Here is a 25,901-nt window from a genome sequence, read left to right on the forward strand (position 1 = left end):
CTCTGGAAGGCTCTTACAGAGAGCTCTTTTTCTTCAAGGTAACCAAATTGCATGAGTTGCAAATGGTTGTTGAAAGATGTTTGGGCTGTGGCTATGTGTTGTGAAGAGCTGAGTGTACTAAGGGCATTGCTAAGTGTTTAGTTACGTACTTTTCTAATAAGATGTTTTCATCAGGATTACAGAGTATGATGAATTAGGACAATTAAGCACCATTTGCTCTTTTCTTTTTTAAGTTTATTTATTTATTTTGGGGGGTGGGGGAGAACCAGCAGGGGAGGGGCACAGAGAAAGAGGGGGACAGAGGATCTGAAGTGGCCTTTGACCTGACAGCAGAGAACCCGATATGGGGCTTGAACTCACGAACCATGAGATCATGACCTGAACCGAAGTTAGATGCTTAACCGACTAAGCCACCCAGGAGCCCAGGACAATTATGCATCATTTGAAAGGATACTTTATAACTTTGAGGAAGACTTCAGTAATAGGAAAATTAAAGTGATTTTCTTCTCACTGTGTACCTACTACGTGCCAGGACTTATACCAACTGCTTTACATCTAATTTATTTCATTTAGTCTTAACAACTTTGTAAGGTAGGTTTTCTCCTAATTTTAGAGATGAAAAGATCAATGCTAAGGGGAATAAATTATAGTAAATAGCTTGCCTAAATTATATTATTAGGTGCCAAAGTCAAAACCTGACCCCTATTTTTTTTCTGACTCTAGAGTCCTTGTTCTTAACCCCTGTACCAGTGCTTTTCACTCCTCTGAAATTTAATTTTTTCGTAAGTAAAGTAGGAATTGGGCTTTATTACTTATTATCTGTGAGATCTAAATTATTGACCTTTAAATATTCTACTTATTCTTTAATTTTTTTCTTGTGGTATTTTGTTCACGTTATAATAGAGTACTGTCTCACTGAAAGATCTACCACGGTAGAGATGCTGAGGGTAGTGGCTGGAACCTTCTGAGGACTTCAAGGGCTCTCTAGGGCTCTTGTGCTTTAGAGTTGCGGGTTCTACTGCAGCTTGGTGTATCATCTTTTCAACCAGTTTTGGGGTCAGTTTTGATATTTTTATCTTCTAGGAAAAACTTGGCAACTATTTGTTTAACCATTTAACTTTTTCTCTTCTAGGAAAGACTTTCAGATGTTTGTTTCAGCTATTTGTTAACATATTTGTCTAACTTAAAAGGTCTCATTTATCCTCCAGGGTTCTTTTTTCATATCTCCTTTGCTTTTTTTCTTTCTTTAAATAAACCATACAAGAATAGGATGATGATCATTTATTACTCAGAAGAGAATTCTAATCTTTAAAAATTTTCCCTTTGCTTGCTGATATTTGTATTTTTTGTTGTTGTTGATTATTCTCTTCAGCACTTTGTACAAAAGTAATCTTTTATGGACTGCATCGCTCCTATTTGGAGGGACTGCTTTTTTAAGGGACTCAACATTCTAAAACATACTTAAACATAATATAGTCAGGCATTTAAACAGAGATACTACATGATAGTTGACATTTCTTTGATGTGTCTCCTTATGTGCCACAAATTTTCTCTTTGCTTAAATACTACAGTTTTTGGATTATTTTATTATGAGCCACATTTTAGAATTCAGTAATTATAGGGGACCATAAAAATAGTATATTATCAATTCTTAAAATGATTTATCAAGTTAGTATATCAGATTCTCTCATCTCTTAAAAGTAAATAAAACTTATTTACATTAAGGTATTGATCTGGAAAATAATAGTTCTAACCTGAAATAGTTCTAGCCTCTGCTAGCATTCCTGTATTTTCCCTAAAATATTGAGAAACACAAGATGAGTTTTTTTTTTATTGAATTATAGTTGAAGTTTTTTAGTGAGTGAAGTTTTTTATTTCATAGCAATTTCTAGTGTGAGGTCAGATAAAAGAAATCTTGAGACTCCTTAGTGGTCCTATATTACTTACATTCCTACTTCAGATCCAAGATATTAAGGAGGTTCTGTCAGGCATCAGATACACAAAGCTCACAATGGCAACTAGGATCCTTGGAGATTTAAATCATATGAGAAGGTAGAAAAATATATCTGCCTTCTCCTCCTTATAATTGGTGGTTATGCTAGATAGCTAACTTCTTTCCCACTTTTTCTTTACTAAAACTCTGAGTTTAGGGGATCATATTTACTACCTGCCTTTGCTTTTACATCATACATACTACTTTTTTTTTAATGTTTATTTATTTTTGGGGGGGAGAGAGAGAGAGAGACAGAGCATGAGCGGGGGAGGGGCAGAGAAAGGGAGACTCAGATTCCGAAGCAGGCTCCAGGCTCTGAGCTGTCAATAGAGAGCCTGATGTGGGGCTTGAACTCGTGAACCACGAGATCATGACCTGAGCCAAAGTCAAATAAATGCTCAACCGACTGAGCCACCCAGACGCCCCTATGTCATACATACTACTTAATCATTGCAATATTTTTTTGTGGAGGTTCTGCTGGAAAATGCATATTTTCAAGAATTTCCTGCGGTATCTATAGAAAAGCTCAGTTATCTGGATCCTCTGGCAACTTAGTATTAAGGATACCTGTAATGGAATGAAATAAAGAAACCAAAAGATAATAGGCCCAGGTTCTTCTACTAGGAAGAGTTATACCTTCAGCCATTTAATTTTTCTGAGATTTGAATTCTTCATATTTAAAATAAAGGTAAGACTAAATTGTTTTAAAGTTTTCAAGATCTGAAATTCCATGCTGTCTAGAGCATAGTGAAAAGAACATAATGCCTCTGTGTAGTGAAAATGAGTACCTCTAGGTACTACAGCAAATATAACAAAGTACAGGGAAGCTCACATGTTTCTCTTAAATAGAAGCACTCAGGCCCTTTCTAAGTGTTTTTTGTTGTTTCTCACAAAGGGTCAAAGTGTTGCAGGTGACATATTGATAAAGTCAGGGGGACATCTGATGAAGAGGAGATAGGAAAACTTAAAAAATTCAGTAACAAGAACTAAAAACCAATACAGTAATTGGTTTGGGTGTCAGTTCAGGGCCAAATAATTGCCTAAGGGCGTCATTATAGTGTGGCAAAGTATATAAGGTGTTTGTAAAAACAGTTGGCTAACCAAGAGAAGATTATATTATCCTCTTCCGTTTAAGGAGATAGCAGGCTTTTATGTAGTACATTTTGATGTGAACACCAATTTTAAAAAGTGTGGAGCTTTAAAAATACACTTTAATTATCTAGACATTTGATTTGTTGGCTCCTTCCTTGGTGCTGTTATATAAAGCATATATATTATAATCACTATATGTGCTGTTTTACTTATGGAATCTATCATTACCACAGATGCAATCTGAATGATGTCTTTCCTGTTGGATTTAGCATTTCTCATTTGCCAATTACAAGTATGTAATTATTTATCAAGAACCTTTCTGTTGAATGAGAAGAATAAAGATTTCTTGAATTGGTTTAAAGTACTCTGTGTTTTTAATAACTATTGGGGAAAAACCATTTTTTGAGAAAAAGTGATTAAAGTTTTAAGCACCCCAATAGCATCCATTAGTTTAGTTAAAGCCGTTACTGTGGGAGGCTAATTCGCGCCAATTTATAAGACACTAGTACTTCTAAAAATAAAAAAAAGAATGTGTTCATACAGAATTTTGAGTGTTTATGGGTTGATTTCTAGAGTGGTATAGATGAAAATGTTTGAAAATTCAACTTCCTAGAATACATTTTTCACTGCAAACCTCAGTACAGTACAGTGTTTGTTATTTTGTGTGACAGGATACCCAGAGTTATATTGACGAATGTCCTGGGAACGGAGTTAGGAAGAAAATACATAAAGACCTCATCTGTAACTGAGGCCAGTTTGGGTGATACAGACAACTTGCAATCAGAGCAGCTTTCTTCATCATCTGATGGCAGCCTAGAGTCTTGTCAAAATCTAAATCCTCACAAGAGCTCCTTTTTATCTGAAAGGTATGTTTAGTGATAACTTTACTCAAAATAAATAATATATTTACTCTAATGAGCCTCTCTATTCTTCCCCCCATAGATGCATTATTCCTAAAAGTGAGGCAGATGTGCTCTGTTGGCTAGTGTGACTTTTCTCCCCTGGTGGCTCGAGATGGCTGTTGGAACCAACAGTCTGTGGCTAATAATCAGTTTCAGAAAGTACACTGTACTTGTGTTTTGGGAAAATAGATGTAGACTTTAATGAAAATTTAGTTACCTATTTCAGTATTTCAATTTATGTGATATAATTAAGATTTGTTCCTCTGACATTTTTCTGTTCCTCTTCCTCCTCTTTCCTATTTATCCATCTGGCCATCTGTTGGTCTGTTCATTCAACCATCTCTCCATCTTGACATAGTCACTGTTTTTATATCCAGATTCTAGAACTAGACCTGGCATTTAGTCCTCAGTAAATATTTGCTGAATGAATTGCTGAATGTGTTCCTCAAAAAAATGGTTTGGAGATTCCATTAACAACATGGCCTGCTGAGCCAGTGAGAGAAATGGAAATCTGAAGTTGCTTTTGTTTTAACCTATAGGAGATGCTTCTGTGGGGACTGTAAATAAAAGAAATTGTGGGATAAAGCTAAGGGATGTCAGTTAATAAATACTACTAAATCTCTTAACTTTCTTTTACCATGAACTTCTCTTTTTAATTTCTTGCCTTGTTGCTAGTACAATAAAGTAGTTTTGATCTCAGTGAAAAATTATTGATCCAATCTTGTTTTTTTGTTTTGTTTTGTTTTGTTTTTTTAATTTTCCCTGAACCATCCAAAGGTAACTTCTAGTTTGTGTTTCTCTTGTAAGCCTAATTACATTAAAGAGTATTTATAGCTGACTTTTTAAAGATTTTTAATAAATTTTTTACATTTCTAACGCACTTTATTTTTATAAACTCTGTTTATTTCTTATGAATTTATAAATTTTACAAATTTTTCTCCTTTTGGAGACTATTTTATGTTTCACATCAATTCTACTTAGTGAATTATTAATGGCAATTTTAACTTTATACTTTATTTGGTCTTTTTCTGAATTTACCAGAAGAACTGAGTTTCAGTGTCATTATCCAATTAATAATGTATTTAATGTATAAATTAAGGTATAATTAGAGATGTTAGAAATGCACTTATCAGTTTGTAATATAGTTATTTTGTTTCTGCCTCCTCTACTAGTCCATGAGTTCCTTAAGGAGAAGCATTATGTCTTAATTACATTTATGCCCAGTGCTTAGCTAAAATACATACTTTAATTTTGTGCACTTGGATTAATGTTCATGTCATTTAATCTCGAGCTTTGGTTTCCTGAGTTGGAAGAAGAGAAATGACCTTCGACCTTATACATCACATAGTTATTTATTATCTTTTTAATAAATATCACGTCAGAATTCTTTGTGCACATAAAACATCATGCATTTAAAAATTTTGTTATTGATGATACTTTCTATAGAAAAAGTCACTTATTATGTACTGTGCCTGTGGAATTCAAAAGACATCAGTGCACATTCATACTGTTAAAAAAAATAGCACTATTATGAGGATTCAATGGAACCATCAAATTATAATCTGTACTGTACAGGTTTTATACCAATTTGGGGCTAAGATTTAATAATAATAAGTCTCAAATTTCTAGCTGTTCCTAAAATCTATTCAGTGAGAATTCTAGCTCTCTTCAAGTCCTTCCTAAATATTTATGAAATTTCCAGGTGGTATTTGATGTGGGCTCTGAAAATGCATTTTCTTGGTGGTTATTTGCTTTGTTTGTTACATTTAGAATAGGCATAGACTTTGGAGCCAGACATCAGTATTGCAAACATGCTGATTTACCTTGGGCAAGTTACTTTGATCTTTAAAACACAGATAGTAACACACATCTTAGAAGATTATTGTGCGGATTTAAGGAGATAACTATGTGATGTTCTTAATATAATGCTTGAAATTTAATAGGTGGTAGTCATTATTTTTGTGTCTCTCTTATTGATACTTTTATCAAAAGTACCATTAAAGGCTGGTGCTATATGTTGATGCTACTGAAGTCTTCTATGGTGAGGATGCTAGTGTCTGATCCTGAGATCACTGTTACTCCATTACCATTACCAGTACTGCCAAGGCAATTGTCACAGCCATACTAAGTATTACCATTTGGTTTGAGGAGGAGTACTGTACTCCTTAAACCAAGCTTTAGTTCTCTTTTCCCTTAAGATGAGTTCACTTTGAGGAGAATCCAGAGTGCCCTATGGAAATAAATTGCACGTGTGGCCATACCATCACTTGAGTTAGATGTGCCCCATTAGAACTCACTATAGCATGGACAGGATAGACTCAAGGATGGGACTCTTGTTGTAACCAGCCTCTTTCCAGCCTGCCTATTTCAATCAATTATTGAAATATAAATTATGTAGATCTTTTTAGGAGACACATGTTCTGACATTATTGTAATTGTTGTTATTGCAGAGAATGTGGTAAACATGTCAGCTCTTTGTTACAAAGATAGAATGTCGAATAACAACTAAAAATTGGTGGGTGGGAGAATGGAGGCTATGACTGAAAACTGAGGAAGTTTTCTTTGAAAACCTAGCACTTATGCCCCTTATGATATTTGTGAAAAAGTGTTTTATAAAGGCTAAAAGTCTATTTATATATTTTTGAGAGAGAGAGAGAGAGAGAGAGGAGGGGGACAGAGAGGGAGACAGGATCCAAAGCAGGCTCTGTGCTATGGCAGAGAACCTGATGCAGGGCTTGAACTCACAAACTGCTAAATCATGGCCTGAGCCTAATTTGGCTGCTTAACTGACTGAGCCACCCAGGTGCCCCAAGGCTAAGAGTCTTATTTTAGCCTTAGCCTGTCTTTAGTGTTCAGAACTGTTATTGTTGACTATAATAATAACTTAAATGGACTTATGCAGGAAAAAGAAATTGTGTTTTATGCCTAAAATAAAGGAATAGTAAAAAAACATCACGAATGAATAGGGAATTTGAATTAAAATGATCTCTTTGAAGTAGCATATTTGTTTTTTCTAGTTGGCAATTAATTATTTTAAAACAATTATTAAACTTTATATTATCCTTTAAAAACTTTTAACTAAAATTTGTTAAGTATTTGTGATATTATACTGTGATAAATGAAATTCATCTCAGTCTGTTTGCTTAATTTCTTTCTCTGTGCCTCAGTTTACCTCATCTGTAAATCACAATAATACGTAGGTAGCTGGAGAATAAAGAATTAGCTTTTCTCTTTTAATTTGATAACTTGCCAATAAATATATTGAGATATATCTACTTTTACAAATATGTGTTGCCTTATGAGTGGACATTTAGGGTATTTTTCATTTTTTGTCTGTATAGCTTTGGTACAGTAAGTTTGTGTATTTTTATAAATTCTTATAGTGCCATTCATTTAACCAGAATTAAGTGTTATCACTGAAAATTTTTTTCAGGGGCGCCTGGGTGGCTCAGTCAGTTAAGCGTCCGACTTCAGCTCAGGTCATGATCTCACGGTCTGTGAGTTCGAGCCCCGTGTCGGGCTCTGTGCTGACAGCTCAGAGCCTGGAGCCTGTTTCAGATTCTGTTTCTCCCTCTCTCTCTGCCCCTCCCCTGTTCATGCTCTGTCTCTCTGTGTCTCAAAAATAAATAAACGTTAAAAAGAAAAATTTTTTCAGACTCTATTGATAAAAATAAATATAACTTTACATAAAATGGTTTTTCATTTCAGCCATTTTTATTTTTAGTGAAGATGGATTTTGTATTTTTTATATAAGTTTTCTCTGTAGTCTTTGTATGTATTCAGGTGTTCTGCTTCTTACTGACTTGTAGAGCTCTTAATAAAGGTATTAACTCTTTGTTACCAGTGTGTTGGAAAAAAATTTTTCAAGTTTCCTGTTTTGTTAATTTACTTTGTTTATAGTATCTTCTGTAGTATAATTTTTTTAAATTTTATTTTTATAAAAAATATGTTAGGGCTTGACCCCTGTGTTTTGGTTTATCCTTGGAAAGACCTCTTCAACCCCAAGTACAGAAATAGGTTAGTCAACCGGTATCTTAATTTGTGATGATGTAGATGAGGGTGACAGATCCAGAACAACAGTCTGGGGATCACTTTCCTAATTGAAGTTCTAATTCCTTTTTTTTTTTTGCCTCTCTGTAGTCTGGTATAAATGTCTTTGGATGGTTGGGTGGCTTTCACCTTTCTGCTGTTGGAATAACACTGTTATGACCACTGGTATGCAGGCATCTCTATCTCTACTTATAAGTTCTTTTGCATATCTACCCAGAAGTGGGATTCTGGATCATATAGTAATTCTATAGTGATTTTTGAGGCACCACCATTACTCTTTTGTATAGTAGCTGCACCATTTTACATTGCCATTAGCAGTGGTTAGGGGTCCCAATTTCTCCACATCCGTGTTAAAACTTGTTTTCTGTTTTATGTAATAGTCATCCTAATGGGGTGTGACATGATAGCTCATTGTGGTTTTTGTTATGGGTTTCCCTAATGATTATTGATGCTGAGCATCTTTCCATGTGCTTATTGGCCGTTCATATATCTTCTTTGGAGAATGTCTGTTCAAGTCCTGGGCCCTTTGATGAATTAGGTTTGTTTTACTTTTGAGTTTTAGGAGTTCTCTATATATTCTGAATATTAATTCTTGTCAGAAATATGATTTTGAAATTTTTCTCCCATTGTTCTCTGACCATATGATATGAAGTTAGAAATTATTAATGGAAGGAAAACTGGGAAACTCCCAAGTTTGTGGAAATTAACATACTTAAAGCAAACCAATGGGTCGAGCGAAGAAATCACAGGAAATTAAAAAATGGTTAAGAATGAAAGAAAATGAAAATATAGCATATCAAAACATATGGTATGCATTAAAAGCAGTGCTAAAGGCAAAATAAATGTATAGCTGTAGATGCTTACATTAAAAAAAGAAGAAATATCTCAAATCAACAACCTGACTTACAACTTAAGGAACTGGAAAAAGAATAGTTTTGCCAGATACGGATTTCTAGTTGACAGGTTTTTTTTATTCAGTACTTTGAATATACCAACCCAATGCCTTCTGAGTCGCTTCTTTCTTGGTGCCTTCAAGATTCTTTGTCTTTGTCTTCTGACAACTTGATTATAATGTTTCTTGGTACAGGTCTCATTGAGTTTATTCTGCTTATAGTTCTTTGGACTTCTTGGATGTTTGTATTCATGTCTTTCATCAAATTTGGAATTTTTTGTGATTATTATTTCAGTAATTTCTCTTCTCCTTTATTTTTTCTCCTACTGAGATACCAGTATTGCATATATTGGTCTGCTTGTGTTGTCCCACAGGTCCCTTAGGCTCTATTCACTTTTTTCAAAATTTTTTTGATCCTCAGAGTTGATAATTTCCATGATCATATATTCAAGTTCTCTTCCTTTCCTTCCTTCCCTTTCCCTTTCCCTTTCCCTTTTCCCTTTCCCTTTCCCTTTCCCTTTCCCTTTCCCTGTCCCCATCCCTGTCCCTGTCCCTGTCCCTGTCCCTGTCCCTGTCCCTTTCCCATTCCCTTTCCCATTCCCATTCCCATTCCCATTCCATTCCCATTCCCATTCCCATTCCCATCCCCAACTCAGGGTTGATGATGGACTATTTCTTTTGCGGTTCGAATCTGCTTTTTAAAGTTTATTTAAGTATCTCTGTGCCCAATGTGGGGCTTGAACTCATAACCCCAAGATTAGAGTCTCATGTTCTCCCAACTGATCCAGCCAGGTGCCCCATGAGTTTTTAATTTTAGTTATTATACTTTTAACTCCGAATTTCCTTTTGATTTATTTATATATTTTGCTTCTTGATATTTTTGTTTACCCATTAATCATTTTCTTGGACTGTCCAAGACTTTCTTTTTTTTTTTTTTTTTTTTTTTTTTTTTGTAGCTTTTTGATGATCTTTAAGACAGTTGTTATAATGTCTTTTTCTTCTCTTGAGTCTGCTTTCTGAATTTTTTTCAGGGACATGTTCTGTTGATTTTTTTTTTTTTTAATTTTGAATCATCCCATGGTTTCCTGTTTGTATGCCGTATGATTTTTTTGGTGTTGTTGAAATGCAACAATTTCAATCTTATTATGTGGGTAAGTCTGGAAATCTGATTCTTCCCCTTCCCAAGGGTTTGCTGCTTTTTTCCCGCCCTCCATCCCTCCCTCCCATCCTCCGTCCCTGTCTTCTTCCTGCAGTCCTTCCTTCCTTCCTTCCTTCCTTCCGTCCTTCTTCCCTTCCTTCCTCTCCTCTTTCTCTCCCCCCTCCCTCTTTCACTCTTTTCCTTCCTTCTTCTCTCTCTCTCTCTCTCTTGTTCTTTATTGTTCACATGACTCTGTTCCACACATCAGCTTGATGTATAAATATAAGATCTTCCCAGGTCCTTTATAAGCTTGGTCTTTTTGTAGTAATTTTTTTTTTAATGTTTATATTGAGAGAGACGGGAAAGAGAGTGCGCAAGCAGGGGAGGGGCAGAGAGACTGAGACGAATCTGAAGCAGCCTCTGGGCTCTGAGCTGTCAGCCCATGAGCACCATGTGGAGCTCACACTCAGGCTCACACTCACAAGCCGGGAGATCAGGACCTGAGCTGAAGTTGGACACTTAACTGACTGAGCACCCAGGCACCCTTGTAGTAATGTTTGTGCCTTTCTGAATTCCCTCATGTATGTGATTACTTTCTAACAATCACAATCCTTAAATGTTTGGTTTCCAAAAAGAGGAAAAGGGGAAAAAATTAAAGGGGGGAGTAGATAAAACAAAATAGGTCTAACTCTTTAAGTCTCTTGGAAGTCATAAGTGTTGTAACAATGGTGGTGGTTGCTGCAACACTGGCTGCCTTTCTCTATGTCTGCTCATCCATGAACAGAAACAGCAATCAGTGATCAGAATACAGATTCCCAATATTTGGAGAATAAGGTTCCTCTTGCTTACCTTGGTGATTGCAAGCCTGTGCAAACTATTTTAAGAACTCAAGCTTTGCTGCTTACTTTGTTGCTAGGGGTAGGGGACTGGGTCACTGCTACCACTGTTGGAGCTCAAATTGACCGAAATTAACTGTAACTTGCGGTTGAATCTTTTGACTAGTAGTTGCAGGCCTTCAATAGACTCTGGAATCCCAAAATAGTTGCACAGACAGATTCTGCTAGTGTAGATGTTGTGTAGGTGGGAGGATGGTAGGTGGTTCTGACTCCACAGTCTTCCTGTGATCACTTGGTGTATGTTTTATAGTTTACTGCACAGGGATCCTTGAGTTATTCTTGGTATCTGAATTTTTTAGTGCTTATAAATGATGTAAAAATTTCCATGTTCTTGAATAGTGTTGAAAATGCAGCAAATACTATATAATATTTTTTTATTAAAAGAGAATAATATAGGTTAGTAATTTTATATAGTTTTTTTATTTAAAATTTTTGGCCTAGTTTAATACAACCATTATGAGTTGTTTTGTTAATACTAATTATTATGAGTTAGAGTATTGTGTGTATAAAGATTAATTCATTCTCTGTCTATTTTAATTAATACCAAATTGCTTTCCCAGTGTTTTCTATCAATTTATTTTTAAAATTAACTTTGCTGATATATTACTGACAGAACATTGTATTAGCTTTAGGTATACAATATCACCATTTTATGTATGTTTATATTGCGAAACTATTATTATTTTAGAGAGAGAGAGAGCACGCACGGGAAATGAGCAGAGGGAAAGAAAAAAGAATCTTAAGCAGGTTCCATGCTCAGTGTGGAGCCCAGTTTGTGGCTTGATCCCTTGACCCTGGGATCATGACCTGAGCTGAAATCAAGAGTCGGATGCCCAACTGACCCAGCCACCCAGGTGCCCCTATATGTGATATTAATACAATAAATTTAGTTAACATTCATCAGCATGCATATAGTTATTAAATTTCTTGTGATGAGAACTTTGAAGATCTACTGTTTTAGCAACTTTCAAATACACAATACACTGTGTTTACTATAGTCACTATGCTGTATGTATGTTACACCCTTAGCACTTACTTGTCTTAATACTAGAAACTTGTACCTTTTTAATACCTTCTCTTTTCTCCAACCCCCCCCCATTCCCTAAAACTACCAATCTATTGACTGTATCTAGATGTGTGGGTTTTTTTTTTTGACTAAAACAGTTGACAATTTTATTTTCACATTTCACAATACAAATAAAATTGATAATTGCTTTTTTTTTTTTGTTCCACTACTCCCCTGCCAAAACAATTCTGTCTTTGATAGGAAGGGAGAGCAAGTCTTCCTTGTCATGCTGTTAGAAAACACCCAGAGTCACAGCACCATGATCTACTGGTGAAGTAGAACATGTAATATAAAATGGATATAAAGATGTTCACATTTCTCCTTATCAGTCTTGTTGACTCTTTCCTGGCCAACTAGGCACCATCATGGGATAGGTAGGGAGGTCTCATCATTGGGGGCTCAGGCATAATTGGCAATTGGCCTCACATAGGTGGCCTCATTCCAGGAGCAGGTCCCACTGGCATCATCCCAGGAGGAGGAGGACCCATCATTGGCATCATGGAAGGGCCCCCCATATGAGGTGCTGGCATCATACCAGGGCAAGGAAGACCCAAGAGACTGGGAGGAGGTGGGATCATTGCCCCTTAGGAGGAGGAACAGAGAATCAAGTAGGAGATATCTTTCCTCGTTGAAATGTAGCAGCTGTTTTGTTGATCAGGCTCTGAGCCTGCTCTTCCATCCATTCCTGATAGTAGTCTTTCACATTCTCTTTGTGTTCCTACCACTGCTCTGTGTCTTTCTCACAGATGGAGAGTCATGGTGAGGTATGTGTTGCAGTAGTTACAGTAGAACTTAGATGTGTTGCTCTGTAGGCCATTGGCCAGTCCCTCCCATTTTTTTTTTCAAGGTTTTACACAAAAGTGAGATCATACAGTATTTGTCTTTCTCTTTTTGATTTATTTCACTTGGCGTAATGCCCTCAAGTTCCATCCATGTTACTGTATATGTCAGGCTTTTTTTTTTTTTTTTTTTTTTTTTTTTTTTTTTTTTGTGGCCTGAATAGTATTCCTGTGTATGTGTCTTATATTTTCTTCATCCATTCATCTTTTAGTGGACATTTAGGTTGTTTCCATGTCTTGTCTCTTGTAAATTGCACTGCACTGAACATTGGGGCACAGATATCTTTTTGAGGTAATGATTTTGTTTTCCTAAGCATAAATACCCAGAAGTGAAAAAGCTGGAACATATGTCAGTTCTGTTTTTAATTTTTTTCCTTTAAAAAAAAATTTAAATTCAAGTTAGTTATATTTGTTAATATAGTATAGTGTTGGTTTCAGGAATAGAATGTAGTGGTTCATCATACACACACACACACACACACACACACACACACACACACACACCACCCAGTGCTCATCCCAACAAGTGCCCTCCTTAATGCCCATCACCCATCTAGCCATCCCCCCACCGACCTCCCCTCCAGCAACCCTCAGTTTGAGCTCTGTCTTAAGAGTCTCTTATGATTTACTTTCTTGTCTGTTAAAAACTAATTTTCTGTCCCTTCCCCCTGTGTTCATCTGATTGTTTCTTAAATTCCCACATATGATGAAATCATATTTGTCTTTTCTCTGACTTATTTTGCTTAGCATAAATGCACTCTAGTTCCCCACATTGTTGCAATGGCAAGATTTCATTCTTTTTGATCACAAGTAATATTCCATTGTGTATATGTATGTGGGGTGTGTGTAAATATATATAGATAAATAATAATATATTTATATTATAATATTATAATATATTTATATTATATTATAATATAATAATTAGGTTATAATATTATATAATATATATTATAATAAATATTTATATATAGTATGATATAATATATTTATAATAAATAAATATATATAATAAAAAATATATATATACACATACATACACATACACACACACACACATATCTACATACACAACCTGTTCTTTATCCATTTATCAGTTGATGGACATTGGGCTATTTCCATAATTGGCTATATTGGTAGTGCTGCTGTAAACATCAGGGTGCATTGTGCACCTTTGATTCAGCATTTTGTATCTTTTGGATAAATACCTAGTAGTGCAATTGCTGGGTCGTAAGGTAGTTCTATTTTTAACTTCTTGAGGAACTTCCATACTGTTTTCCAGAGTGGCTTCACTAGTTTGCATTCCCACCAGCAGTGCAAAAGGGGAACCCCCTTTCTCTGCATCCTTGCCAATGTCTCTTGTTGCCTGAGTTGTTAATTTTAGCCATTCTGATGGGTATGAGGTGGTATCTCATTGTGGTTTTGATTTATATTTCCTTGACGAATGAAGTTGAACATCTTTTCATGTGTCTGCTGGCTATCTGGACGTCTTCTTTGGAAAAGTGTCTATTCATGTCTTCTGTCAAGTACTTCATTGGATTATTTGTTTTTGGGTGTTGAGTTTGATAAGTTCTTTATAGATTTTGGATACTAACCATTATCTGGTACGTCATTTGCAAATAGCTTCTCCCATTCTGTAGGTAGCCTTTAGTTTGTTTGTTTCCTTCACTGTGCATAAGCTTTTTATCTTGATGAGGTCCAGTAGTTCATTTTTGTGTCTTATATTTTCTTCATCCATTCATCTTTTACATCCATCCATCATCATTTTCACTTTTGTTTCCCTTGCCTCCGGAGACATGTCTAGAAAGAAGTTGCTGTGGCCGAGGTCAAAGAGGTGGCTGCCTGTTTTCTTCTCTAGGATTTTGATGGTTTCCTGTCTTAACATTTAGTTCTTTCATCCATTTTGAGTTTATTTTTGTGTATGATGTAAGAAAGTGGTCAGTTTTATACTTCTGCATGGGCTGTCCAGTTTTCCCAGCACCATTTGCTGAAGAGACTATCTTTTTCCATTGGATATTCTTTCCTGCTTTTTCAAAGATTAGTTGGCCGTATATTTGTGGGTCCTTTTTGGGGCCTCCTCCTCTGTTCCATTGATCTCTGTGTCTGTGTTTGTGCCATTACCCATATTGTGTTGATGATTATAGCTTTGTAATACATTTGAACTCCGGAATTGTGACGCCTCCAGTTTGGTTTTTCTTTCTTTCTCTTTCTTTCTTTCTTCTTTCTTTCTTTCTTTCTTCTTCTTTCTTTCTTCCTTCTTCCTTCCTTCCTTCCTTCCTTCCTTCCTTCCTTCCTCTTTTTTTAAAATTTTTAATGTTTATTTATTATTGAGAGACAGAGAGAGAGCATGAGCATTGGAGGGCAGAGAGAGGAGGAGACACAGAATCTGAAGCAGGGCTCCAGGCTCCGAGCTGTCAGCACAGAGCCTGATGTGGGACTCAACTCACAAACCACGAGATAATGACCCAAGCCGAAGTTGGATGCCCAACTGGACTAAGCCACCCAGGCACCCCCAGATTTGGTTTTCTTTTTCAACACTACTTAGGTTATTTGGGGTATTTTCTGGTTCATACAAATTTTAGGATTGTTTGTTTTAGGTTCTGTAAAGAACACTGGTGTTTATTTTGGTAGGGGTTGCATTGAATGTGTAGATTACTTTGGGTGGTATAAACATTTTACAATATTGTTCTTCCAATCCATAAGCATAGGATGTTTTTCCATTTCTTTGTATCTTCAGTTTCTTTCATAATAAGCTTTCTATAGTTTTCAGCATACAGATCTTTCCTCTTTGGTTAGGTTATTCCTGGATATCTTAGGGTGTTTTTGGTGCAATTATACCTGGGGTCGATTCCTGATTTCTGTTTCTGCTGTTTCATTGTTGGTGTATAGAAATGTAACTGATTTCTGTATGTGATTTCTACCTGCAACTTTACTGAATTCATGTATCAGGTCTAGCATGGTTTTCTATGGAGTCTTTTGGATTTTCCACATAGAGTATCATGTCATTTGCGAAGAGTGAGAGTTTTGACTTCTTCCTTGCTGAATCTATGATGCCTTATTTCTTTTTTGTTATCTGACTGCTGAGCTGAGACTTCCAATACTATGTGAACAACAGTGGTAAGAGTGGACATCCCTGTGTGTTCCTGACCTTAAAGGGAAAGCTCTGATGTTTTCCCCATTGAGGATATTAGCTGTGAGTCTTTCGATGTGGCCTTTATGAGTTTAAGGTATATTTCTTGTTCCCTACTTTCTTGAGGGTTTTTTATCAGGATGGAATCCTGTATTTTGTTAATTGCTTTTTCTGTATCTATTGAGAGGATCATATGGTTCTTATCCTTCTTAGTTAATGTGGTGTATCACATGATTGACTTACAAATATTGAATCAGCCCTGCAGCCCAGGAATAAATCCACTTGATCATGGTGAATAATCTTTTAATGTACTGTTGGTTCAGTTTGCTAGTATCTTGTTGAGAATTTTTATATTTCATGTTTATCAGGGATATTGGCCTGTAATTCTTCTTTTTACTGGGATCTTTGTCTTGTTTGGAATCATGGTAATGCTGGCTTCATAGAATCCTTCCATTTCTGTTTGTTGAGAAGAATAGGTATTAATTCTTCTTTAAATGTCTGATAGAATTCCCCTGGAAGACATCTGGCTCAGGACTCATGTTTGAAATTTTTGATTACTGATTCAGTTTCCTTGCCTGTTAATGGGTCTGTTCAAACTTTCTATTTCTTCCTGTTTTGGTTTTGGTAATTTGTATGTTTCCAGGTATTTGTGCATTTTTCCAGATTGTCCAGTTTGTTGAAATAAATTTTTCATAGTATTCTCTCATAATTGTTTATATATCTGTGGTATTGGTTGTGATCTCTCCTCTTTCATTCATGATTTTATCTGTTTGGGTCCTTTCTTTTCTTTTTGATAAGTCTTTTCTTTTTGAAAAGTCTGGCTGTGGGTTTATCAATTTGCTTTCTTTCAAAGAGCCAGCTCTTAGTTTCGTTGATATGTTTACAGTTGTTTGTTTGTTTGTTTCTATATTGTTTATTCTGCTCTAGTCTTTATTATTTACCTTCTGCTAGCTTTAGGCTTCATTTGCTGTTTCTTTTCTTTACATCTCTAGATGTAAGTTTAGATTGTGTATTTGGACCTTTCTTGCTTCTTGAGATAGACCTGAAATTGCAATATACTTTCCTCTTAGGACTGCCTTTGTTACATCCTAAGGATTTGGACTGTTTGTTTCATTTCGTTTGCTTCCATGTATCTTTTTATTTCCTTCTTTAATTTCCTGGTTAACCCATTCATTCTTTGGTAGGATGTCCTTTAACCTCCATGTATTTGAGAGTTTTCTAAATTTTTCATGTGGTTGGTTTCCACGTTCATATTGTTGTGGTCTGAAAATATGGATGGTATGATCTCAATCTTTTTATACTGTTGAGGGCTTGATTTGGTGACCCAGTATGTGATCTGTTGTGGAGAATGTTCCATGAACATTCGAGAAGCATGTGTATTCTGTGTTTTAGGGTGAAATGTTCTGATGATATCTGTTAAATCCATTCAGTCCAGTGTGTCATTCAAAGCCATGTCTTCCTTGTGGATTTTCTGCTTAGATGATCTGTCCATTTGTGTTAGTGGGGTATAAAGTCCCTACGATTACTGTGGTTTATTATCAATTAATCGCTTCATTTTTGTGATTCAATTGATTTATATTTGGATGCATCCAAGTTGGGGGAATAAATATTTACAATTGTTAGATCTGATGGATAGACCCTTAATTATGATTAGTGCCCTTCCTCATCTCTGTTGCAGTCTTTTTTTTTTTCTTCAATGTTTATTTATTTTGAGAGAGAGGAGACAGAGTGCGAGCAGGGAAGGGATAGAGAGAGAGAGGGAGACACAGAAATCTGAAGCAGGCTCCAGGCTCTGAGCTGTCAGCACAGAGCCGACGCGGGGCTCAAACCATGAACTATGAGATCACGATCTGAGCTGAAGTCAGCCACTTAACTGACTAAGCCACCAGGCGCCCCTGCAGTCTCTGTTTTAAAATCTAGTTTGGTGTAAGTATGACTATTCTGGATTTCTTTTGATGTCCATTAGCATGATGTTCTACATTCTACATTAGCATGATGTCCTGCATTAGCAGGATAGTTCTACATCCCCTTATATTCAATCTGCATGTGTCTTTAGGTCTAAAATGAGTCTCTTATAGGCAGCACATAGATGCATCTTTTTTTTTTTTAATTCATTCTGATACCCTGTGTCTTTTGATTGGAGCATTAGTCTATTTACATTCAGAGTGGTTTTTGAAAAATATGGATTTAGTGCCATTGTATTAACCTGTAAAGTTGTGTTTCTGGTGATGTTCTATGGTCATTTGTAATCTTTGTTTCTTTGGTCATCTTCTTCTCCTTTTTTCCCCCCTCTACTCAGTCCCCCTTAAAATTTCTTACAGGGCTGGTTTAGTGGTCATGAACTCCTTTAGTTTTGTTTGTCTGGGAAACTCTTTATCTTGCCTTCTATTCTGAATTACAACCTTGCTGGATAAGAATTCTTGGTTGCGTATTTTTCCTCTTCAGCACACTGAATATTTCCTGCCACTTCCTTCTGGCCTGCCAGGTGTCAGTGGACAAGTCTGCTAATCTTATGTGTCTACCCTTTTGGTTAAGGATGTGTTGTCCTTAGCTGCTTTCAGAATTCTCTGTTTATCTTTGTGTTTGCAAGTTTCATTATGATATGTTGTGGTGTTGACCCATTTTTTTTTTATTTTGAGGGGAGTTTTCTGTGCCTCTAGACTTGAATATCTGTTTCCCTCCCCATATTAGGGAAGTTCTCAGCTATAGTTTGTTCAAATAAATCTTCTGTCCCTTTTTCTCACTCTTCTTCTGGGAGTGCTATGATATGGATGTGACTTCATTTTATGGAATCACTAAGTTCTCTAACTCTCCACTAGTGATCTAATAGTTTCCTTTCCCTCTTCTTTTCAGCTTCATTATTTTCTATAATTTTATCTTCTTTCTCACTATTCTCTACTCTGCTTCTTCAATCCTTGTGACTATATCCACTTGCTTTTGCATCTCAATTATAGCATTTTTTATTTAGCCTGACTAGTTTTTAGGTCTTTGATCTCCACAGCAAGAGTTTGTCTGGTGTGTTCTATGCTTTTTTCAAGCCCAGCTAGTAATCTTATAACTGTTATTCTAAATTCTTGTTCAGATATATTCCTTATATCTCTTTTGAGCAAGTCCCTGGCTGTGATTTCTTCCTGACCTTTCTTTTGGGGAGAATTTTTCCATCTTGTCATTTTTGCTGTTTCTGTCTTTTGTGTGTTTTAAAAGCGTGTTATGTTTCCTCACCTGAGAATAATGCTGTATTAAAAGAAGTCGTACGCTGACCAGGGCCTGGCACTTCACGAAGTGTTTATGGTGTATGGTGTGTGCATTCTGCTGTTGTGTTTTGGCTGCTCTTTCCCACTGGCCAGTCTTCTGCAGAGCCCCAACTTGCTTGCATTGGGAAGTGTTTGGACGTTAACTAGGTGTGCTTTGATTTGTGTGTTAAAATAAGCCTAATGAAGCTGATTTGTTTGTTAAGAAAGCCTGGAAAAAAGGGAAAAAAAAATAACCAAACCTGATCCCAAAAAAAGGAAAAGAAAAGGGAAAAAAATCCAACCAAACAGAGAATCAAAAAACTTTAAGATTGATTCCAAAGAAAAAGAAAGGAAAAAAAAAAAAAAAAGAAGCCTGATCCAATAAAAAAAAAAAAAAAGAGATAAAAAAATAACAAACAAGAAATTCTTAGCCTGATTCCAATAGAAAAGAAAGAATAAGGAAGACAAAAAGAAAAAAATGATTAGCCTTGGTCTATTTCCGCTAGAACTGCAGGTGATGTTATGAAGCACTCAATTTCAGTACACTTGGTGCATGTGGGGTGCTGACTGTCCTGGTCTTCTGGAGGAGAGGCTCCTGTGTTGGCTCAGAGTCAGTCTTGCCCTGGAGTAAGCAGTTTCTTGGCATAAGCAGGCTCAGTGCTGACAGTCGATCTCATGAACCACTAGATCATGACCTGAGCCAAAACCAAGATTTTGAGGCTTAACTGACTACTCCATCTAGTCACCCCAAAACTGGAAGTCTTAATGGACCCTGTACCGCCTCCCTGTTCCCGAGTAGAGCCTCTCTACACTGTGTCTGAAGTCCTTTTTCTTTGAAAATAGTCCCACGGCCTGTGCAGTGTGTGGAATCTATGGTGTAGCACCGCTAAAAGCAGCAAAGTTTCTCTTTCTTGTTGTGTCTCTGTCCCTGCTAACGAAAGACCGTTTGTTGGCACCTACAAGGTCTTGTGTCCCTGGGAGGGAACCTCTTCCAAAATACTCCAGGAAGGGGAATGTTTTCTGCTAGTGCACCCTGGAGATCCCTACACCACACTATGCGCTCCGGCTCCACCTCCTTCCTCCCCAGCAGTGCATGCCCCAGCTACATTCTGGAGCAAATCACTCACTTCCAAAATCAGAGTTTGAACTCCAAAGTCTCTTTGTGAAAAAAACCCTGTGACACTCAATACTTCTTGCTCCCCAGTCCATGGTCCAGAGAGGTTTTCATCTTGTGCAAAGCAGATGCCATGCTTTCCCAAATCCTCTCACTTTTTCTCCCTTCTGTGTTTGCACGGAAAGGGTTTGCTCCCCCTCATGGCACCGCCATTTTTTCTTCCCCAATCACTTCCACATGCCTTGCACCTGCTACTCTGTCTTCCTCCAACCATGGGGATTCTTCTGCCATTCCACAGATCGATTTCCTGGGTGTTCCGCTTGATCTCACCTCAATACAGCTGTGATTGAGGGACTAGAAAATCCCAGGCTTCCTCTACTTCTCCACCATCTTAAACTACTCCCTTATTTTTAATTTTTTGAGGAACCCATACTATTTTCCACAGTAGTGCACCAATTTACATTTTCATCAAGATTGCCCAGGGGTTCCTTTTTCCCTACGTTTTAGCAAGGTGTGTTATCGAGTTTTTTTTTTTTTTTTAATGGTAATCACTCTGACAGGTGTGAGGTGATATCTCATTGTGGTTTTAATTTGCATTTCCCTGCAATTAATGATATACCATTAATGCATTACTTTTCATGTACCAGTTGGCCATGTATATGTCTTCTTTAGAAAAGTATCTGTTCAGTTTCTCTGCCAATTTTTTAATAGAATGTTTTCTATTGAGTTGTATGAGTTCCTTATATATTTTAGATATTAACCCCTTATTAGATGTATGGTTTGCAAATATTTCTCCCATTCCATGTATTGCCTTTTCATTTTGTTGATAGTTTCATTTGGTTTGCAGAAGCTTTTTAGTTGATGTAGTCCCATTTGTTCATTTTGCTTTTGTGGCCTTTGTTTTGGTATTAATTCCAAATAATCTATTGCCAAGACTGATGTCAACAAGCTTACCCCCATGTTTTCTTCTAGGACTTACATGGTTTTATGTCTTACATTTAAGGTTTAATTACTTTTGATTTGATTTTTTTTTATGGTGCAAGATAGGGATCCAGTTTTGTCCTCTTGCAAGTGGCTGTCCCATTTTCCCAACACTATTAGTTGAAGAGACTCTCCTTTCCCTCTTGTATATTTGTGTCTCTTTTGCCATAAATTAATTGACCATATATATGTGGATTTATTTCTGACTCTTGATTCTATTCCTTTGACCTGTATGTCTATATTTAGGCCATCCCATACTGTTTTGATTAATATAGCTTTGTAGTGTAGTTTAAAATCAGGAAGTGTGATGATCCCAGCTTTGTTGTTCTTTCTGAAGATTTCTTTGTCTATTTGGGGTCTTTGGTGGTTACGTATAGATTTTAAGATAATTATATTTCTATGAAAAAGGGCATTGGAATGTTGGTAGGGATTGCATTGAATCTTAGGTTGCTTTGTGTATGGTGGACATTTTAACACTCTTAATTCTTCCCATCCATGAGTATGGAATGTCTTTCAATTTATTTCTGTCATCTTCGTGGTGGTTTTTTGTTTTGTTTTGTTTTGTTTTGTTTTGTTTTGTTTTCCATCAGTGCCTTAAGGTTTTTGTGTATAGTTCTTTTTTTTCCTTGGCTATATTTTTCCTAGGTATTTTATTCTTTTAATACAATTGTAAATGAGATTGTTTCTTAATTTCTCTTTCTGCTAGTTCACTGTTAGTGTATAGAAAAGCAACTGAGTTTTGTGTATTGATTTTGTATCCTGCAACTTTACTGAATTTTTTTTATTTTAAAAGTTTTTTGGTGTTTTTTTTTGGGGGGGGGAGGGAGAGTTCTATATAAAGTCATATCATCTGCATATAATGGCAGTTAATGCTTTTGAATGCCTTTTATTTCTTTTTCTTACCTAATTGTGCTGGCTAGGATTTTTAGTACTGTGTTGAATAAGAGTGGTGAGAATGAGCACCCTTGTCCTGTTCCTCATCTTAGAAGAAAAACTTTTAATCTTTTACTATTGATTATGATATTAGATGTGGGTTGGTTGTATTGACCTTTATTATATTGACATGCATTCCTTATATACCCAGTTTGGTGAGAGTTTTATCATAAAAGATACTGAATTTTGTCAGGTGCATTTTCTACATGTATGGAGTGATCAGATCCTTTTAATGTTTCATTCTGTTAATGTGGTGTCCCACATTGATTTGTGGATATTGAATCATCCTTGCGTCCCTGGAATAATTCCCACTTGATCATGATGTATGATCCTTTTAATGTATTACTGAATTTGGTTTCCTAATACTTTGTTGAAAATGTTTGCATCTATATGCATCAGGCATATTGGTATATAGTTTTCTTTTCTTGTAGTGTCCTTATCTGGCTTTGGTATCAGGGTGATGATGACCCAATAAAATGATTTTAGGAGTATTCCCTCTTCAGTTTTTTGGAAGAGTTTGAGAAGGATTGGGATTACTTCTTTTTTTTAAATTTTTTTTTCAACGTTTATTTATTTTGGGACAGAGAGAGCCAGAGCATGAACGGGGGAGGGGCAGAGAGAGAGGGAAACACAGAATCGGAAGAAGGCTCCAGGCTCTGAGCCATCAGCCCAGAGCCTGACGCGGGGCTCGAACTCGCGGAGCGCGAGATCGTGACCTGGCTGAAGTCGGACGCTTAACCGACTGCGCCACCCAGGCGCCCCTGGGATTACTTCTTTTTTTTTAAATTTTTTTTTCAACGTTTATTTATTTTTGGGACAGAGAGAGACAGAGCATGAACGGGGGAGGGGCAGAGAGAGAGGGAGACACAGAATCAGAAACAGGCTCCAGGCTCTGAGCCATCAGCCTAGAGCCCGACGCGGGGCTCGAACTCACGGACCGCGAGATCGTGACCTGGCTGAAGTCGGACACTTAACCGACTGCGCCACCCAGGCGCCCCAACTTCTTTAATTGTTTGTAGAATTACCATGGAAACTATCTAGTCCTGGGGTTTTTTTGTATTGGGAGGTTTTTAATTATTAATGTTTATTTTTAGAGAGAGAGAGAGACAGAGTACAAGCAGGGGAGGGGCAGAGAGAGAGGGAGACACAGAATCCAAAGCAGGTTCCAGCCTCTGAGCTGTCAGCACAGAGTCTAGCACGGGGCTTGAATTTATGAACTGCAAGATTATGACCTGAGCAGAAGTTGGATGCTTAACTGACTGAGCCACCCAGGCTCCTTGGGAAGTTTTTGATTATTAATTCGATCTCCTTACTCCTTATCAAACCATTCAGGTTTTCCTTTTTTTCATGATTCAGTCTTGATAGGTTGTATGTTTCTAGTTACTTACCCATTTCATTTAGGTTATCCAATTTGTTGGCATATGATTATTTCGTAGTAGTCTCTTGATCCTGTATATTAGTGTGGTATCAATTTTAATGTTTCCTATTTCATTTCTTTATTTAAGTCTTCTTTTTCTAGTTTGTTTAGCAAAAGCTTTGGATATTTTGTTTGTCTTTTCAAAACACTAGCTCTTGTGTTGATCTTTTCTATTGTTTTTCTGGTTTTCATTATTTATGTTCTGATCTTTGTTATTCCTTTCTTTCTGCTAACTTTGGGCTTAGTTCTTCCTTTTCTGTTTTTTAATGTGTAAAGTAAGGTTGTTTATTGGATTTCTTGTTTCTTAATGTAGGCTTTTATTATTATAGACTTTCCTCTTAGACCTGTTTTTGCAGCATTCACTAAGTTTTGATATATTGTGCTTAAATTTTTAATAGCTTCAAGATATTTTTGGTCTCCTTTTTGATTTATTCTTTTTTAATATTTATTTATTTTTGAGAGAAACAGAGAAAGTGAGCAAGGGAGGGGCAGAGAAAGAGGGAGACAGAATCCCAAGGAGACTCCATGCTGTCAGTGCAGAGCCTGACGCAGGGCTCGAACTCATGAACCGTAAGGTCATGACCTGAGCTCAAACCAAGAGTTGGACACTTAACTAACCTAGCCACCCAGGCGTGCCTCAATTTCTTCTTTGACAAATTGTTTGTTCAGGAATTTATTAGTTAATCTCCATGTATTTGTGAATATTTTAGCTTTTTCCTCCTGTTTTGGTTTTTATTTTAATACTATTGTGGTTAAAGATACTTAGTATAACTTAAATTTTCCTAAATTTGCTACAACTGTTTTTGTGGTCTTCCATATGATTTATAGTTGTCATATGATTATGAATGTTCTGTGTGCACTTGAGAATTGTGTATTCTGGTGCTATTGGATGGCATGTTCTATAAATGCATATTAGGTCAATTTAGTTTAATGTATGCTTTTAGTACCGTGTTTTCTTTTTGATTGTTTGGTCTGGATGATTTATCCATTGCTGAAAGTGGGGTATTGAATTCCTTTATTATTATTAAGTTTTCATTAATGGTGATGTTGGGCTTGTCCTTCCAAAACTTGTTTTTCACACAACCTTATATTTTATATATTTAACCTAGTACCCTATAAATTATTCATTCTGTAGGTAAAATTTGTTATCACACTCCAAACTTTATTTTATACCTAACTGTTGATATATGAACCATGCTTGGAACATATTAACAATTACCTTTGGGTTATTATTATTATTTTTAAAGTTAATTATTTTGAGGCAGAGAGCACACATGCATGTGTGTGAGTGGGAGAGGGGCAGAAAGAGAGGGAGAGAGAGGATCCCAAGCAGGCTCTGTGCTGTCATTGTGGAACTCAGTCCCACAAACTGTGAGATCATGACCTGAGCTGACGTTGAGTTAGTTGCTTAACTGACTGAGCCACCCAGGATCCTCTGGGTTATTATGTTAAAAAAAAAAAAAAAAAATTGATAAATTTTTTGATAAAAAGAATTTTTTTTTTTACATTTATTTATTTTTGAGAGACAGAGAGCACAAGTTGGTGAGGGGCAGACAGAGAATGAGACACAGAATCTGAAGCAGGCTTCCAGCTCTGAGCTGTTAGCACAGAGTCCGACGTGGGGCTCGAACTTACAAATTGTGAGATCATGAACTGAGTCGAAGATGGATGCTTACCTGAGTCACCCATGTGCCCCGGGTTATTATTTTTTGATTATGTATAGATGCACTTATCATGTACTTCTGTCCATGGAATTTTTACTTTTTTAACTTCTTTGATGTGTTTAAATACTCTTATTATTCTTTTGTTCATTTTGCATGTGCCCATTTCTGTGGTATCCATGTGTTCCCCCCCCCACAAAGAAATAGGGAGAATTTATAGTAGAGTAGGGATGAGAACTTACTTCTCAAATATTATTTCAATATTCTTTCTTTTGTTCAGATCATATACTCTGCTATATGGGACTGTATTTTTAACCAACTGGATTTTTATCTTGTATATATATATCAATTAACTTCTTAATTCATTTGGACATAGAAGAATTGAGTATAATATTTACTTTCTTTTGCAGGGATTCACAACCAAGTAAGACTGTAGATAATAATTATGCAAAGCAAGCCTCACACACTAAAGAAAAGCAAAGAGATGATGATGGCATTTCTCTTGTAATGTCTGATGCTCAACCTAAAGGTTTGTGAACGCTAGAAAATTTTTGTCATTTGAAT

At 36.3% G+C, this 25,901-nt stretch overlaps 1 protein-coding gene and 1 pseudogene across 8 annotated transcripts in view; one reads left to right on the forward strand and one right to left on the reverse strand.

The window, feature by feature from the left end:
• The window catches only part of SENP7 (SUMO specific peptidase 7), a 151,984-nt gene that overhangs the window by 80,624 nt on the left and 45,459 nt on the right, over window positions 1–25,901 (forward strand). For 5 of the 8 annotated variants that reach the window (XM_030330331.1, XM_030330333.1, XM_030330334.1 and 2 more), the window contains 2 exons: window positions 3,757–3,951; window positions 25,748–25,866. In XM_030330331.1, the coding sequence (XP_030186191.1) occupies window positions 3,757–3,951; window positions 25,748–25,866 (314 nt within the window). Of the gene's footprint in view, window positions 1–3,756; window positions 3,952–25,747; window positions 25,875–25,901 lie in introns of those variants that run through there. The other 3 variants (XM_030330335.2, XM_030330337.1, XM_030330338.1) reach the window with 2 other exon arrangements.
• LOC115523796 lies at window positions 12,305–21,305 on the reverse strand (annotated as a pseudogene).

The sequence above is a fragment of the Lynx canadensis genome, chromosome C2 (genome assembly GCF_007474595.2).
Source record: "Lynx canadensis isolate LIC74 chromosome C2, mLynCan4.pri.v2, whole genome shotgun sequence".
Lineage (NCBI taxonomy): Eukaryota > Metazoa > Chordata > Mammalia > Carnivora > Felidae > Lynx > Lynx canadensis.